The following is a 19,176-nucleotide window of genomic DNA, read 5'->3' on the forward strand; positions in this document are numbered from 1 at the left end:
GTCTTCTACTCAAATTGCCTCCACTTATCTCAGGAGAATGGGTAACATCCTGACCTATAAATTCAGCCAAGGTAAAACTTGAAACAGAAATGTTCCTGCATCTTAACAGAACTTCCTATTTTCTGGCAACTTTAACCAGCAACCCATTAGCTCAGATTGTCAATCTAAATTCATTATTCTTAAAGACTTATTTTTATTTACATTAATAACTCATTGACTTCAATTTCTTGAGTTCATTTGCAAATAAAGATCTCAATAGCACACAAGTCAAAAAGTCTGGGAAGATCAAACAACACTCCAGACAGCGTCCTATGGAACATGACATTTAGGCCTAAAAAAATAAAAATCCCTTTTCCATGGGGATCAAGCATAATCATCAAGCATTAATCAGTCAAGGTCAAACTCCCCTATAGTTTTCTGTAAATCTAAGGGGAAACACTACATTTGCTTAACTGCAATGAGGGAGATTTAGATGAGACATTAAAAAAACTCTTTTATAACAGTAAAGATAGTTAAGCACTGGAACAGATGGCCTAGGGAGACTGCGGAGCCGCTATCACCGGAAGTTTTCAGAACAGGTTAGAAAAACATCTGTCCACATTATTACAAGTATAGGTAATTCTGCCTGGAGGTCTAGGTAACCTCATAAGATCCTTTCTAGATGGATTTTCTAAATTTCAGTGAAAAGGTAGATACATTTGAGAAAGTAGAAAATGGCAATATAGGAAGTATTTCTGACTTACTTCAACATTTGCTATTTACTGGCTTTGATTCAAACCCTCCTGTACCAATTCATTAATTCACAGTCAGTTCCTAAAACAACTCTGCTGAAGACAGTATTAAAAACATGGATGAAACTTTCATTATCCTCACCATCTAAATACCTGTGTCTGAAAGGGAGTCTGCAACTCAGACTTCATCTGTTGAGCTGGATATGTCCACACTGGCTTTGATTTTCTTGCTGAAACCATGGAGCTGCTGGATAGAGGTCGTGCTGTATTACCTTGGCTAGAGGAATCTGGGCCATCAATTGTTTCCTTTGAGTTTGGAAAGGTGAAGGTGTCTGTATTCTCAGGGTCCACCCTAGTACTAATTTCTCCTGTACCAAACAAATAAATAAATACAAGTTTCATTGCTAAACGAGTGCAACAACAGCATCACAGTGATATTCCACCATATACTAGTAGGTACTGGCATGTTCAAGTTTGCTCTCATGTCCAAGCAGGTTACAATTTTCAGGACATATCACCAAAACCCATGTAGAAATGTCACTGATTGACCTTAAGCCTAACCAAGCTGTAATGGGTTACTATTATGAAGACTGAAATTTTGTTAAGGAAAAATGTATCACAGCTTTAATTTATAATGTTCTAAAGCTCATAACATGCCAGCTAGTAGTAATATACAGCATAATAACACCAAAATATTATCATTTATACTCCATATTATTCCATATATATATTTTTTTAGTTTTCCAACTACTACGTTTCATTAGGAAAACTTGGAAATTTATATGTCAATTTGCTACTACGCCCACTCCTCATTTTGCTCATGCTCCTTTTCACATTGATGGTATGTTTGTCACATGCCACAAGCAGCTGTAGTGATAACAGTTTTGAACATTCTTTGTAGTAGATCAGCACCGTGTTACCCAGAGTACATTCATTTATGAAGAGCCATTCATCTCATCACACTGGCAAAACAGAGGCTTGATCAGATGTTATAAGTCATGTTTACCATCACTTGCAGTATCATTGGCTTTACTATAACTCTGATGGTCAGATATTAGATTCAGACACTTAGAATCTGAAACATGCAGGTAGGAACCTCTAAGAATTTTCAGAAATGAGCAGTGACCAAATCCTCACAGGGATTAAGAAATATGATTCCTATTCAATTGCAAGACACAGGATGCTCATGTGCATTTTTATGCACTAAGTATTTTTAAGAATTTTACTGAGTACTTGTTAGACAGCCTCTTCCTTGAGAGACAAAACAAGGGACTGAAAGTGAAGTTGGAGATACAACTCATGGTTGTTATCAATCATTTGTACTCACCTACAGTTGACTTCTTGTGCTGCCTGTGAAACTCATGGAGAGGAGCTGCTTTGGATACAACAGGAGGTGTCTGGAGAGTTATCTTTGCTGCTGGAGGGATAAGCCGTTGTTCAGTTAGGCTCAGAATACCTATGAGAATATGACATTAATGAACAATTCATATACATTCCAGTAATGAAAGAAAAAAAAAAAGTAACAATAATGAAAGAATTAAACAAAGGTAGTCCAAAGTTCTTTCAATTCCAAATCCGAACTAGAAAAGCAGCAGGTATTTTTTTTTTTTTTTAATGAGGACACTCAAGGAAGATAATCTTTGTAATTACGTAAACAATGTAATTATGACTATGGACCGATTGCTAAAATAGCCCAAGTGCAGGACTAATTAAAACTGAATGATTAATAACCAGAGATTAATCATGATTCTATCTTGATCATTTTATTTGGTCACACAAGAATCTTCCATCATACACAATTCTTTCCAGTAACAACTAAACTCTGTGAATTACAATATAACTTAATCAGGAAGGATGATGCTGAAAATAGCATGCTATCTCCTACGGTTAGCTACCACACGAAGTAAGTAGTCTGAAGTGATCTCTACCCTTTGCAATGTTTCAGAAGACAATTCTTAAAAGTTTTGAGGTGACGGAAAATTTGATTACCAGGTATCTGCTACAAAGAGCAACAACACTGATTATGTAGCTTACATCTGGTGCCTGGCAACAATACCCAGACGTGTTTCTGTGACTCACCTTTCTTTATATCTTCATCTAACAGGGGTAAGGTAGAATCCATGTGGTGAGAGGCAGGCAAAACCCAAAGGTTGCTAGCTGTGTGACTTTTCACTGTCTTATGACTACACATCTAGGAAGAGACAGAATCTTATTTTAACACAGAGAAATCCTGGATATGCAAAGGACACTTTTCTACTCAGGTATTAATGTAATTTCCACTATGAATAAGATTTAATAATGTAACAGAACAAGCACAGCTTTTACTACTTGTGAACATGCTACAGTACTTTCTACTGTTGTTACTTTATTAATTTAAAATAAAGTTAATTAAATTAAATTAAATTGATGCCTTGTGATTTCTTCTATGCAAAAATCAGTGTACCAGTTCCTAAAGAGATCACAAGGAGTTTGCTTAATTTTAATGAGTACATTGTAAACATAGTGCTTCTTGATAGAACAGTCTTCGCACATATAAAATGCATACACAGGCAAGGCACCAGAAAGAAAAGGAAGTTCCTTAAAATATGGAAATAAATTTTTACAGGGAAGAATACTAAAGGAATTAAAGTATGTGAAACTATTCAGAAATCAGGGATCAAAAAGTATCTCAGACTTCTGAAGTTTTCTTTAACTACAGCAGGGAACAACACAGCTTGATAATGTGATATGGAAGCATGTGCCACACTAGCTGTGCTAATGTGGGGATTAAAGCTCCCTTACTTCCCCAATTAACCTGTGCTTGCCAGAAAAAAATGGAACCTGCTGGTTCTAAGTGCCAGGGATTCAAGCAGTGACACATATCACTTTGGGATAGTGATATCACGTCTCTTATTGTTATGATCATTAGCACACAAACAGAGCACTGTGCAGGGAAAAGAACATATTGCTACCTTACACTTACATATTTTAAATACAAAATCTCTACATTATCATCCCACTTTTTCCTTTCTCCAATATGGTATCTTCAGTTTCTTTCTGCCTACGAATATACATACTATTCCATGTGGAATGTGAGTTGTACTCAACTCCTAAAGAAACAGAGAGCCAGATCTTCAGCAGGTTTAAAGCATCGCAGCACATGCAACTTCACAGCAAGTAACATCACTGAGATCTCTCACGTGAAGATAGTGAACCACTACCAGCAGAAGATGATACTATTTTCTCTTGCCTGGCTCATGCTAGAAACATAAGACAAAGATAAACATAGGGAAACATGAAAGATTCACCTTAAATGCAAGTGTTTTGATGAAGCGAAGGGAAAATTTAACCTTACTCAAAACCTTACTCTGTTGATGGATGTTTGGAAATCTAAGTAAAGTTTTATTAGTTTTAGCAGCTATATTACCCAAGGAGTAGGCGTGCTCTAATGTATGATGCTCAGAGCTTCCTTTGCAAGTGCAGCTGTACAGGTTCTCCAGTAACTTTCATGCTGTGTCCCAACAACACAAGAAGCAATTGACTAAAATTGAATGAAAAGGGTATGAAAGTGCCAGCACATGGGCGTAAATAATTATTAATCTGAGGAACAATAAATGTAGTGGAGGCACATATTAGATCTTTTAGGAACCAGGAAAGCCAACAGGTAGATTGGACAAGGTAAAAGATTTGGCAATAACGCGGCAAAGAACATTGAGACAGGCTGGACAAAGAGCTTGGCATAGGTTAGGATTAAAGGGTTTGGATGGGGACAGAGAATCAAGCACCTAAGATTAGGATATGCTTTATAAAGAACAGAGAAACTAGTGCAAGATAAAATGTGAGAAGGAGGAACTGGAGCACACTAAGACAGGGAAAACAGACTGGTTTGTACACAGCAAGATGCCTCTCCCTCACAATTTGGAGTGGACATCAAGTTCCCAGTCTCATCTTTAGCTGTTAAATAACTGTGAGGCCCAATAGAAAATGCCCCATGCTTTCGTGGGTGATGATCTGCTATGAGTTACTCTATTAGTCTAATGATTAGGAATTCTTATATTGGGTAAAAAGGTTTGAACCCTACTGATGAGCTATATGGAAGACAACCTAATAACATGTGCTGGACATTTTTTTAATCTACTTTAAAAAAAAAATCACTTCATTATGAATGATAAACTACCTTAAAATAACATGAAGTATATACGATCTGAAAGCTACAAAATACTGATAGATCTGCAAAATGAAAATACTTACTTCTTTCACAGAACACATCAGGACTACATTGTTTAAAATACTAGCTTTTAATGACTGATTATCATGCTTATGTGTATCTTTCAGTACACTAGGATCCAGGATGTGATTGGGATCCTTTGAGGACTAGTGTGTTGCAATTAGTAAATAACATCAGCCATTGAGTTTACAGAAAGGGATAGGAAATTCTAAAGGACTGTTCATAAGTCTAACAGGGAAATGAGATAGATCAAAATAAACTATTATAATTTTTCCTTCCAATTTGTGTAATAACACTGTCCACAAGAGACATTAGGGAGCTAGGAAATACGTAGGCTTTCTCATAATAGAGAATCTTTCAGAGAAATCATAGGCACTCATTTCAGTTACGGCCATTATGAAGCATTATGCTTTAAGGGATCTAGCTGTATGAATCTTCATGTCCTCATGTTCCAAGAAAATAGCAATAAGCATATAACCAAGATTAACTTTATACCAGCCAGCATATAAGTGGCTTGATACTGAGAAAAGGAAATAATAAACCACACTTTTATACTGACTCTCAGCTCAAGCAGTTTGTGGGGGAAACAAAAATATATAAAATGAACAAAATTTAATTAATCAGTGACTACTTTTTTTCAGGCTATTGCTATTGTATCAGGAAAGCAGCACTGATTTTACCATTGGTCAGTTTTATCCTAGTTTAAAACCCAGGAGTTTTGTTATGATAAACAGCACTATGTATTTTATTTGTGTTCATACACATGTTATAAGCAACATAGGAAAGCAATTCAGGTAGAGTGTATGAGTTCAAAGGCAGCCTAGAGGTTTTTATTTTTTACTGTACATATTTAATTCTTCTTTTTTATAAACTCCATGGTAGGTGTCAACTTCAAAAAAGGACACATGCAACTGAAATGCAATTTCAACTCTGCTTTACCCTGCACAGTGCCACTACGATCCATGAAATTACATGATACAGGCAACATAGTGGAAGTATGGAGCTCACCCAAAGCTGTTAGCTAAGAAAATCCCACACAAGCTTTACACCTTTCTTTTATGTTCTTTCAGCATCCTATTTGCTGCATTATCTGCCCTCTTAAAGACTTCAGTGAGATACCAAAGCAAAATTTGGCAAAACACTTTCCACCATCAGTTATTTTCATTAAAATTAAGGCAACTCAAAATAAAGATAGCTTAAAATACTAGTAAGTAATGCAATAAAAATGTTTACTTTTATCATATTATATACTTTTATTACTATTATTCAGTGACAAAAAGATCTTTATAAGATTTTATCTTTTTAAAGGGTTTTCAATGGATTTATGTCTACTTAGGTCAGCACATCTTAAAACCTTTATTCACACTTAAGCTTTCACGGTATAAACACAACAAATAGTGGATGTAACACCACATATTCCAGAACTGGCAGCTCCTAGAACTAGAGCTTTTATGTTTTCAGCACAGACAGCCTCAAACCAGCATGAAACAAAGGATCACACCTTCTGTAACCCTAACCTGTAGACACCTCACCTGCTTTCTGTCTGGCAGAACCCATGCTCAGAAGAGCTGCAATGTACCCTGACTGCTACGAGGTGAATGGAGTCACAGACATCTTCCTGCACAAATAACGCCTTCTAGTGAAGATTGTTATGAAGATTATAATTCAGCAAGTATATTTGTCTGAAGTCAGCACAAAGCCTGCTCGTTCATCATGGGTACTTTTAAAGTACAGTTTTATAGGGCTGGAAGGGAGCACTTCATCTGTAGTGCAGAGTAAGGCTTACTCTGTATAATATGCTTGGAGTGTGCTGAAAAACTATTTTTTCATTTCAAGCACTTCTGAGTGTAATTAACCTGGGACATGAGAAAAAACAATTCTATTACCCTTTCTAAAGTGTTTTTCTCCTGTGGATAAACCTCTCCCACTTGATTTTTTTCTTTTTGCTTCATTTTAAATAGGGCACTTGTTGTAACACCATGGGGATTTTCTGATTAGTTCCCTATTTGTTTTCTTTTTACCTAGACAGCAATATTTAACTAGAACAAGTGATTTTAAAAATACACTTATATATATATATATTTTTTTTTTTTTCCCCTAGAAAAGAATATAGGCTGGTATTAAATATAGAGAAAGGATAGTGTCAGAACTATGGTTTATCAACCCGGAAGATTAGATAAATCAGATTTTCTTATCAGAAAACCACACAGCTTGATAGCAATGGTGGAAAAGGTATACAGCAGCAATCTATCATTTCATGATTATCTGCTCCAAATTGCCATTTACCTTCATATTTTTGATTAGGAAGATCTTGCTGAAATTTGATGTTTGTAATCCCCACAAAGAGAAGGATGAAGCATAGTCAAATAAAATCAATAGAACTAAGGTCAGTTTTCCGTATGTTCAGAAAACTGGCAGGTAAGAGTTTGTAGAAGGCACCTCTAGTGGAAACCGGACGTCTGTCAAACTGCATGTTCCTCAGACAAAAAGCACTAGAGAAACAAGATCAAACTATCCCAAAGATGAAGCAGGATAAGGATAGCAAGGTTCAGGTTTTTAGAAATGGAAGAAAATCAATTCAGACTGCAAAAAATTCAAGTGAAATTAAGACAGAGGTGCTAAGCGACTTGCACTTTATCCTCAATCATACAATTTGTCCTCAATCATACAATGAATAGAAATATTGGTTAGAAGGGATCTTTTTTGGACATCAAGTCTAGTCTTGAGTCTACTAACCACACAAGATCAGGTCAGCTTTGTTTTTTTTTTTCTAGATGAGATTCCTGTAGGATTTAATTACATTCTGTAGTCTAAACTGATGTGTTTGCTTTGGTGTTGATCTATACAGTAAGCAGCAAAGCAAAGCACAGAACAGCTTCACTGACATTTCCATCATCTATCAGTTTCTGTTCTGAAAAGGAATCTCATTCTGATAATCAAGCCAAGTAATCTTAGCAATAAATAGTAAATAAATAAAGTGTTTGATACTGGTTTCCAATGACCTAATTTTGGTCCTCCGAGACTAAGAACCAGCATATGGAATTCAGTGCAGAAATACCCAATGTAAGTAAAGGACAAATTCTCATCAGTGTGAGTGGAACTATTTTACAGTCGGATGAGTCAAAATTTGTAACAGTCTCTATGAAATTTAAAATAGGAACCATTTTTAAAACTGGTTGTCTTTTTATTCAAGATTTCCAAGTAGGAAAATTATGTAGAAAATGCAAGTTTGTCTTACTCATTCCAATTTACGTAGTCCAGCATTTTATCTACCTAGCGATTAATACAGGTTCCCTGAGATGTAATACCGAGACAGTCATAAATATTTCTGTCACATTTTGTTTATCTAAATAGAATAAACTCCAATTTCAATGGAAAGCCTTCAATATGCAGCAGCTAGGCATCTTTAACAACAGGTCTTACACATTATTCTTACCTACTTTAAGTTCTTAAACTAACCAGAGATGGCTCTGAATCGTCAATTTTCCATGTAATTGGAAAAATCAAGCTTTGCTCCTTCATAACCTGCTGCTAGCTCTCCCAGAAATTTACCTCCATCAAAACTCTGCCATAGCAGGTGCAAGAGAGAATAGATGGAGAACTTTGGTGAATCCCACATCTGTTTTTGAAAAAGGGAACAGAAGCAGCACAGAAGGAAGTAAGGAAGATAATTGCTGGCTTGAACTACAATACATTTTACTTGCGGGCAAAGGGCCAGCTTACACGAGGCAGAATATGCAGGACCATCTTATTGGAATTCAGGGGTGGGCCTCCATTCTTGTCCGGAGACAGCTGTAAACCAGCAGCCCATAGCATCACAATCAGGCACTGAGTTTTGTCAAGGAATGCTGATATGTACGGAAGCAGCTTCAGCAGCTTTGGCTGCACCCCTACCTAGCAAAATGACAGTCAATCTCCAATTCCAGATGACAAGAACTGGATAAAAACTTAAAACAAATGGTGACCTTTCAAAAGATTAATTTGTTTACCAACAAAACGTTCAACGTTTGTCATCTCAGATGGGGGTGACCTTCACGTTCCCATTTCTAGGTTGAAAGGATGCTGACTTTAGTCATCTGTTAAGTTAACTCCATCTCACCAATTATTTCCTTTTTATTTTTACTGATGAGAAGATTTTATTAATCCACTGTGCTGCTTGTTCTGATTACATACCATAATACAAACGCAACAAGCTTATTTTGAATTATTGTGGTGTAACATTGATTTGTTTAGGTCTCATTCTGCTACCAATGCCAACTTATGCTTTGACTGTAATTATAGCCATATGCATAGGTTTAAAACAATCAAATTTTGAGGACCAAAACACCTGATTTTCTTCTACAGCTTCTTCTAATCATTTGAAATAAAAAGAATTGCCCTGCTCCGCCTTCCTTTATAATTTTGGAAATGAATAGACTCCCAGTGATAAGCATTAGTGATTAGTACGATGCAAATTCCAAATAAAGAACAAATAACTGAGGACGTGATTAGAGTGATTGTACTCAAATAACTTAGCTAAAAAAAAAAAACACCAACAAAACAGAATCACTGCCATCACCGTTAAATCCACACTGTATAAGATGCAACTCATAAAGGCTAGAAATCATCACCGTATTAAATTCTAACTCATGAATAAATTAAAAGGTTCCTAAGTTTACAGTATAATATATATTTATATGAAAACAGGGACCAAGAAGTGCCAGAATAATTCTATAAAAGAACAGCAGTCCTACGAAAATGAAAGGTATAGCTGTGAATCTTTTCTACATTGCAGCAGTTAGTCAGAATTATTTTTGCTGCAATTCAGATCACTATTTGTTTTGCTAGATCCTCCATGGGAAGTGTACATATTTAATAATTATCTACTCATCATTTTTCATTTATTATCCAGACACAGTCTACAAAATAAAGCCATGCCCAGTCTGCCAATGGTGTTTCAAACAGAATTACATTTCTTATTTTAAGGTAACTACGGAATGTTACAGAGGATGAAACATTAGTGCTTATCAAACCAAAAAAGTACAAAAGGGCAATAGTAACCACATAATTAATTTCCTTTAGTTTTTGTCATAAAATTCAGCATCAGTAAACACCAAAAGAGCAAGAAAAGAACATTTTCAGAAAAAAAATGAGATCTTTACTAAGAAAATGAAAATAATATTTCAAGCTACTAAAGTGGCAGGATAGGAAAAAGTCTGTGAACTTTGTGCTTGACCTAACTAGTTAGATTGTTTGATTGTTAGATTGCTTGATTGTTAGATTGCTTGACCTAATCAGTTTGTTTTTAACCTAACCACATTTTAAAATACTCAGGTCTCCTTGAAAACTGGGATACTGACAACTCTTAGAAAAAACTGAATGCAGTTAATCGAGTGATTAGTTTTTCATTCGTGTCAGTTTCTGACACTGATTTTTTGGGGGGCATAATCTTTGAATTTAGGTAGGGCATGTACATGGGTATACGCATATGTCCGCCCGTGTGTGTGTATGTACAAATATTGCCCTCTAATGGCAGACTAGAAAAAACAGGGTAGGTAGTAGCTAACCTAATTCTTCTGATAGGTACTTAATTGCTGTTTATTTTTCCAAAATGAAAGACCATATAATTTTAGACCTGCAACTACACACTAATTTATTTTAGCTACTCTTGGCAATCTATAACTATCATTTCACTGAGTGCTTGTATACATCGCATTTAACAGAAATGCCTTCATTCACAATCTTGGTAGTGGATTTTGCAAATCCAACTGCAGAATTCCCCTCCCCCCCCAGTGAAGACAGAACATTTCAAAACACAGATTGTGCCATGAAATTCAAGAACTTTTTTAGTGTCTACTTCAGTAAAACAGCAGAATAAATTACAGACGGAAAATACCTACTTGTTTTTTCAGCCAATCTCCCTGTCATAAACAGTTTCTAAGCAACTGTAAATATGTATCAGAGAGCTTGACTAATTTACATTAAATGTTAGTAATTTAAGTCAACATTAAGAAGTTTTCTCTGATCAGTATACATTTCAGTGAGAGTGGTAAAACACATGGCTCTCTGCAGTAGTATAATATTCCTCTCTGCGAGTGTTTTAGAGTGGTTCTAAAAAGCTATTAGCCATGATGCTTTTTTCTAATTAACTCTATATCACAGGGTTAGACAAATCACCTCTTAGTCTGGGCAACAGCTTTCAAAAATCATTTTTTATAAGTGGCAGCTTACAACTGTGCCATTCACAGATTCTGTTTGTGTTGTTTAATACCAAACACCCTAGAATCTTACGGCAATGGGCTTGCTGCATAATACTTCTATTACAAACATTACATTCTAGAAGAGCGTCCTTGTGTGAGACTATTGGGCATATTCTTTCATGTGGACAGTGCTGCGCTGAATTTGTGAACATAAGTGATTTTTGTGGATGTCTGTGGCTTTTTTTTTTTTTAAGCATACTTTAAAGAAAATCATCCTCATGTTTGTTTAAGAGGAGCAGCAGTTCTGCAGAACAGAAATTTGGAAGAATCAAAACTTAATGTTACACAGCTTAAACATTCTAAGGCCAGAGAGAAGAGCGATATCAGGGGCGCTGGCCAGGATTCTCCTACTAGCGTGTTGTGAGAAGTGCTCAGCCTCAGCTTTTCTAGATAATTGTACTAAGGGAAACATCTTGACCAGGGTAAAAGGAAAGCTGTGATTCAGAATACCTTGTAGCTGGACAGCAAATAAGCTTGGGATCTGTAAGATATTGACAGATCTCCACATGCAACAGAAGGATCTAAATCTGTCCCTCACGTTCCAAAGCAAGTCCTCCAGGTATGGGAATAAGAAGCAGAATAGGACATTCTCTCCTAACCCTCGTCAGAAAAATAAGATGCAAACAACACCTAAATTCATGCATTCAGTCTAGGATTCTGATTCTCATTTAGTATAACCCCTATTTATCTGCTGCAGTGACACTGATTTCTGGTGTGATAGCCCTATGGAAGGATTGCTTCTTTAAAAAAAAGTCAATTAAAAACAGCATCAAAGCAACATACAAGCATTTTTCACTCATTCATAACAATCCTATTGACATTTGAAAATTGAAGGCATTCATGTCTCTTAAAGAAACAGCCACAGAACAAACAACTGAAAGCCCATTCTTATCAACAAAACCCCTTTTACGTCTTCCTTGATCTTTGTGTCACATTCTGAACTCCACAAGCTCCAATTTATCTTCAGACCCTGATTTTACTGAGATTACTCACCATGCACATTCCCATGTATGCTTACTTTTGCTGTACTGGGCTCTTGCTACCTAAACCTGTTACATTCCATGTTTGATTTCCCTTTGTCACTTAGAATGTTTTGATTGTTACATAGGAATATCAAAAAATTGAAAATTATGAGGCACTTTCACTTACAATACATATTTTTTTTTTATTACTTAGGTCTGACATGTATTAACTTTAATAATGAACAGTCAATATATATATAAACCCATAATACATAAAAGTTACTCACAGGAACAGGTCTTTTCTTAGTTATAAGTGGCAGCCTGATCTCATAGTTCTGTGGTTTTAAAACAGCTTTCTTGTTGGTGTTCTCTGGGTCAAGCATAATTTTCATATCCATTTCCAGCTGGTGCTGAAACATAACATGCACAGTCTTAAAATAATTGCACTAAGCCAGAAGTATTTATAAACAGGAATTGACTAACATGTCCAGAAATTTGCAATAGGATGATTAAAAAATCATGTTATCTCACTGTCCACACAGAACTGGGCAAACAATGAAAAAGTGTTTTTGATTAGACAAATGACTTAGCAAGGCATAAAATTAGCATTCCTATGCATGCTTCTACCAAAATTTGTTCAATTAACTTCACTATAAGTACTGAAAGTTCCAGATTTGCATGTCTTTGAGTTAAATTTTAAGTGGAAAGGACAATCAAGCTTGACTAATTCGATTAACGTAGGCCGTTTGTTGATTCGATTTACCTTTGCTATAAAACAAATGTTTCGATACATACAAATTAAGAAACATGGACAAAACAAACAATATTTAAAGAAATCCCAACTCATTATTACAAATATTAGTACAACTTATCCTACTGCAAAGAGTTAATACAGCCACATTTTATAAATACAGCTGTTCATATAAAAATATTTTGATTATGGTGCTATCGTTTTACTTATTTTTATTTATTTATTTTTCCTGAATATTGTCTCAGGTAAGTCTCAGATCAGCTTTTTAACGTAATTTGCGTCTCTGCTTTATAAAACTATTTTGTGAACTAGCCAGGAGCATGTAAAGTACGTGTCTAACCATAAATGCAGATTCAGACATACGCAACACACAGTTCGAATCTAAAGCACTTACTGTATAGAAGCCAGAGGTGGCTTTTTCTACCATAAAAGAATCTTAAGGTGAAAACCTTTCAGTTCATCATGCATGTGCTTTAATTTACACCTGGCTCTGTATCTGTTGTAGTAATTTCTCCCAATGCTTTCATTGCTAACCAGTCTCTGCACTCAACAGGGTTGTTTGTTTGTGTTTTTTTTTTTACCACTCAGTGCCAAAGAGGGAGGAATCCTCAGATGGCAGGAACTAACGGATTGCCAGACAAGTCCACAGAGCTATGGCAATTCAGAGGAGCTAGGGGCCTGGCACTTTATGTGCTTATTTCCCACTGCATGTGTATGGGAATACAAAAACCCCTCTTACCATGTGAGATCCAACTAAACATATTTATAGATGAGAGCACTCTGCTGATATTTCCATTGTGTAAACATAAAAAGGAATTTATGATAATTATGTTTTTTGACAAATAAAATAGTCCATAAAAAGTATAAGAATTGTTAGAGGTATATTTGAACTATTAAGCAATTGTATTACTTTGTGAGAGCACTAAAACTGGTTAAATTTATTTATCTGCACAATATATTCCCTTCTTTTGATAGTAATTACAAGCAGATGTATCAATGAGACGCTCATTTAGATTTGGGTTTGTAAGAACAAAAGTTATTATCCAAGCCAATTACTCTTTTACCCACATGGCTGCACAGAGACAGAAAGTTCAATTTTCACCTCATCAGTGATTTTGTGGTATTTATTTTATTACTATAACACACCACTGTACAGAAAGGAAACTGCTTGTGCTATTAAACAAGAATTGGGGGAAAATTGAGCACCTTCTCAATTAAAATAGGAGATGATTCACAATTCAGATTCCCCAGTCAGACTGACAGTGAAGTGATCAGTGTTGGAGTGGCAAATTCCACTAAGTGTAACAAGAATTGAAATGCTTAATAATAAAATATAATAATAATCTATGGCAAGTGACAATTCTACACTTGCAGGATGGTATCATCGGTCTCTTCCATCTATATCATCCAAGGTCTTACATTTAAAGTGGCCTCAACCTTCTTGATGTAGAAGGAAAAAAAGGTGAGAAGAGCAGAGCAAACAGTGCATTATTACAAATATAATGCTCTACAAGAATTATTGTGCTCAACTATTAGCACAGAGTATAGAGGAATATACAAAACAAGTTGACGTGCAGCCATACAGTTAAGGATTCAAATCCTGTTTTATTTCTACACAGAAGTCATGTCAGAGCAGAGGGCATTTAATTGCATAGCAGGCCAACAAATCAGACTAGGTAATTCTATTTTGCAGATGCACCTGGTGCATGGTTTCAAATGGAGTCTAATTCCTTTATGAATGAGTTACATTATATTAATCTCTGAAACAATCTGTATTATCAGTAACTAAACCGCTTTTCGTGTCTGGCTATTTGTGGTATGTGCAAATTCTAGACCCTCCAGAAACAACTTTTTGTTTACACATTTAATTCTTTTAAAGAGAACAGTAACTTCTACTGTACGTTCACAATGTCAGCTTTTAGTGACAAAACAAAATAAAGCTGCACAAGCGAAAGCTTGTGTGTTTTCAATAATGCAGATATTTTTTACTTTTATTTTTAAATTTGAACTGATTCACATACTGGTTATGGACAACAGTGTCCTTTCAGCCAGTGCTGGGGGCTTTACATTTCTTGCAAGATGCCTCTTTATGGTTCTTAAGCCTCATTAGAAGAAGGAACCCAATTACAGCACACCATGAGGATAAGAAAGGGGGACAGTGCTTCACAATTCCTCCTATGAGCCAGGTTCAAACAGCCTCACGCTGCTGCTTTTATGATTCAGAAATAGTGTACATGTGACTAAACAATAATTTTAAGCCTATTCTGACACCTGTGGGCAAACTATTTCCCACATGACAAGTATTCTACGTGAAAATTGCATCTGTGCTCATTTGACTCCAACCTTATTTTATCCTAACTGCTACAAATACAACTTATGCTCCATTTCTACTCTCACATGGCCTACTACGGACTGCAAAGCACAAAAATATTACTACATGAATTATTCATCGCTCTCAGAACCTCTGTGGGTTGAGAAGTTGATTCCTTCAAGCCTACATACCTGGAAATACTGTCTGCAAATGGCAAACTATTCAGTTCACAAGTATTTCTTCTGAGTGGAATGAAATTTGGAAAAACAGGAAAGTACACTTAAATACAAAAAAAAATTGTTTATAGTTGCAAGTGAGGAAAAGACAGGAAGTGAGGAATTGTAGGTGAGAATTTCCCAGCTGGATTTCACAACTATTTAATAATAAAAGCTTTTTATGTTGGCATGACGGGCATGTTGAACAGCTGGCAAAACAGCGCTGTTTGTCATTTTCTTTATAATGGGAAATTAGGGCTAGCTTGTGTGTCACTGGATATGCATTTCTAAGCAGATGCCATGGATATCAAAAATTAAAAGACAAAGAGAAAGTCAAGGCAGGACATAGGATATGTTCCACTGTAAATTAAGCTCATTCATGCACATGAAGAGTTGAAAGACCAATGATAACATAGAATTTACAGAGTAAATGACTTTTTTTTTTTCCAAAACATAAGTGTATTCATATAGGACAGGGTTAGAGTACTGTCTGGAAACTGTATCCTGCTTTCAGAACACCATTAGACACCATCATTATCCATTCAAAATTGGGAAGGCCAGGGTACTCCATTCAACAAATTCCAATGTTCATATTCTTTGTAAATTATGAATGAAAACATTTCACAACAATAACAGTAACATTTTATACAAAGATATAAAATTTATATATAAAGATTACTGACTCTTTCAGTACAATCTCACAGAAATTCATTTTCGTACTTCTACTGCATCATGAAATTTGTTCAAGTTAAATAAGAACTAGAGATCTCACTATCTTATTCATCATTTCAAAAATATGCAATACTTTAATACTGCTTTACAGTGGGACTTCTTTTACAAAGAAAATCAGCAATAGAAGTGTTTGGCTGCTCATTCTGGCTATACGATTTTGTGTAGCTTCTGGTAAGCCTTAGTACAACAGATGGCTCCTCTTAAGGTTATCTTTCACCAAAGCTCCCTCAAATGTAAACCATAACAACATAAAATTGTGAAAATGGACATTTAAAAATATTTTATTAAATTGTTTTTAAAATGTTTGAGAAAAACAGCTTGAACTCACCAGTCAAAACTCACACCTTAGAATAAAATAAACAAAAAAACAACATTTCCAATACAACCATTTTAAGAAGGCTTTAAATGAATTTACATGGATTTCACTTATGAAAGACATAGAAACATCAGATTTCAAGGAAAAAAGCTACACTTATTACAGAGGTGACTGCCCTATATATGAAAGAAAATCTTTCCCACATTTCCCCATGTCTTCTACTCAAAAACAAAAGAGAGAACTAGCTTTAGTCTCAAATTATACAAACATTTATATCTGTGCTCATGCTACTCCAATATACAGTCCCATTTATTTCAAAGTCATTACTCACAGAGTCACAGTTAATCCTATGAGATTTGCAGAACCAGGACCTTAAAACAGAATAAACATCTAGTTTCAGGATTCTTTAACAAGGTACTTTTGGGAGAAAAATAAGGAATGGAAGGCTTGTGGACGCACCTATGATACTACTAATGTCCTTCATAACTTAGACTTTATCCTACCGTGAAGCAGGAAGAAAGCTCCTCCTTCTCAGCTCTCTCATTCTACTGAGAATTTTTAACATATTCAGTCACCAGATGGTGTATTATGAAAAACTGAATTCATGTGGAGTCAGAACATAAGGTCATGGGATCAACTGGTAACCTACAAGATGACAGCCTACTCATTTAATGTGGTCTCTGGCAAAACAAGTAATATGTTATTTCAGACCTGTGAACCTTGAGAAATACGTAGTGCTGATTTGCTGCATGCCTGGACAGTCATGGGCTCAACAGGCACTCGTGGTAAAACAAGCTGTTTCTGAGAAGCACCAAAATGAAGCCCCCTGAGTTAGAAAGAAAGAAACAGTGAGGTTTTTAAAATTTACTTTTATTTTACCTATTAATTCCATACTGCTTCCACGTGGTTAAATCTAAAATACTATATTTTTACTTAAACATGTTTAGTGAAAAATCACAGGAGTTAACTGAAGGTTGCTTTAACTTCTTAGGACTGCATTTACTTTTGTATTGCTTTTTAGCTTAAACAAAATAAAACTAAAATAGTAAATGACCAAAATAACCTCATTTGGGCCGATATTTCCATTTGCTTTATAAAATCCTGGTACCATAGTTTTTCTGTCTTGATGCATGCATTCGTCTCAGCAATAAAACTGCTGTTTCACTTACCATTTAGTGGCCTGTTTTGAATGTACTTCGTTATTATCAGTAGAAGAAATAGTTAACACTTGTCTGTTTATAGCATTTAAATAATTTTCAGCGTGTTTCTGTCAGAGGAAAAAAAAAATGTTTAGACTATTATACAGGCATGAGAGATACTAAATTTATTTAACTCAGTTAACTGGACAATCTAGAGCTTCCCATGACTGAAAAGTTGATACACTTTGTGCTTCTGTTGGACTAAATCAGACTTTGGCTAAAGTTAAGAGGCCCAAAATTAATTAATTCTGACCATGAAAAAAAAAAAGAAAAAAGAAAAAAAGAAATCTGTTATTCTAAACTGTAATATTTGATGAATCCCATCATTTGCTGATCAGAAAGGGAACTTGCAGGATGACAAACATATGTCCTTAAGTGAATTATTGACAGAAATCTCAAAGATTGAAGTGTCTTCTGGATCTGTTCCATTTTACTTACTCTCAGCCCAAGTTCAGCTCTTTCAATTGCCGTTTCCAGATCGCTGATATCCACATCTTCCACATTTCCCTTCAAGCTGATATTTTTCACTTTGTCTTTAAGCTTATGGAGGTCTTCTTGAACCTAAAAAACAAGTTATGACAGAAGTCATACCTATAACCCAAATCCGTGGGATTATGTATTAGCGTTTAATCCAAATTTTCACTGATTCTGCCTTGTCAAAAGTATTCCTAAGTGCCAATATAGGGGTTTATTTAGAGACCTTAGTCTCTTGTGCCACGTGGATGGTTGATGCCTGCTGGACTTTGTGGACATTTTTGCGTGACTTCCATTTGAAGCTGACAAAGTCCTCAGTTTGGAAGATTATTTGAGAAGTATGGAGGAAACGCAACTGAACAACAATGCAATTCTCCACAATAGGATTTAAGCATCTTATGATTCACAGAATATTTACTAACCATGATAAATTCACTCTTTAAAACACCATTTTGTGACTTTGGTTACACAAACAGCATCACAGAAGCACAAATTGTAAATACTCGAAGAAAACAACACCGTGGCTCACACATATTGAGAACTACAACGTGATTACAGCAAGATTAGCAACTCAAAGGTGCTCCAATGCGATTCCAACCCCAAACCCAAATCCCACAGCGTTTCTCAGGCACACGTTGCCAAATCCAACGCAGGTTTCACCAGTGCCGAGGGGACCTCAGGAAAGAACCCCAGCGGAGATGTACCCCGAGGAGACCCCAATGAAGATCGCAGCGAGGCGTTTATGTCACTGCGGGTGCCATTGGGGTGACATTTTAGTGACAGACACAGCCTCGCACCTCCACACAGCCCTCAGGGCACAGCTTTATGAGGCACCAACTTCACCCCTCCGCCCCCCCGAGCGAGCTACCACCTCCCCCAACTCCCCAGCTTCCCCCCCTTGGGCCAGGGGCAGCGCCTGGGCCCCTCCGGGCCCCACCTGCACCAGGGCGGCCTCCGCCCCCCTCCCCGGGCCCGGCCCCTCCGAGCCGGCCATGGCGGCTGCGGCCGCAGCCCTAGCAACGGGACGCGCGAGGCGGGC

The 19,176-nt window shown here is 36.2% G+C and overlaps 1 protein-coding gene across 7 annotated transcripts in view; it reads right to left on the reverse strand.

The window, feature by feature from the left end:
• Positions 1 to 19,152, reverse strand: part of IQCH (IQ motif containing H) — a 65,013-nt gene extending 45,861 nt beyond the window's left edge. For 5 of the 7 annotated variants that reach the window (XM_084532821.1, XM_084532820.1, XM_084532823.1 and 2 more), the window contains exons 1-8: positions 19,075 to 19,152; positions 18,102 to 18,224; positions 17,634 to 17,731; positions 17,176 to 17,290; positions 12,427 to 12,549; positions 2,811 to 2,922; positions 2,059 to 2,187; positions 885 to 1,099 (exon numbers count right to left, since the gene is read on the reverse strand). In XM_084532821.1, the coding sequence (XP_084388947.1) occupies positions 885 to 1,099; positions 2,059 to 2,187; positions 2,811 to 2,922; positions 12,427 to 12,549; positions 17,176 to 17,290; positions 17,634 to 17,731; positions 18,102 to 18,224; positions 19,075 to 19,131 (972 nt within the window). In that variant the 5' untranslated portion in view covers positions 19,132 to 19,152. Of the gene's footprint in view, positions 1 to 884; positions 1,100 to 2,058; positions 2,188 to 2,810; positions 2,923 to 3,787; positions 3,937 to 12,426; positions 12,550 to 17,175; positions 17,291 to 17,633; positions 17,732 to 18,101; positions 18,225 to 18,559; positions 18,692 to 19,074 lie in introns of those variants that run through there. The other 2 variants (XM_084532822.1, XM_084532825.1) reach the window with 2 other exon arrangements.
• Positions 19,153 to 19,176: the final 24 nt, after the last annotated feature.

Source organism: Aythya ferina, assembly GCF_964211825.1.
Source record: "Aythya ferina genome assembly, chromosome: 11".
NCBI classification, from domain to species: domain Eukaryota; kingdom Metazoa; phylum Chordata; class Aves; order Anseriformes; family Anatidae; genus Aythya; species Aythya ferina.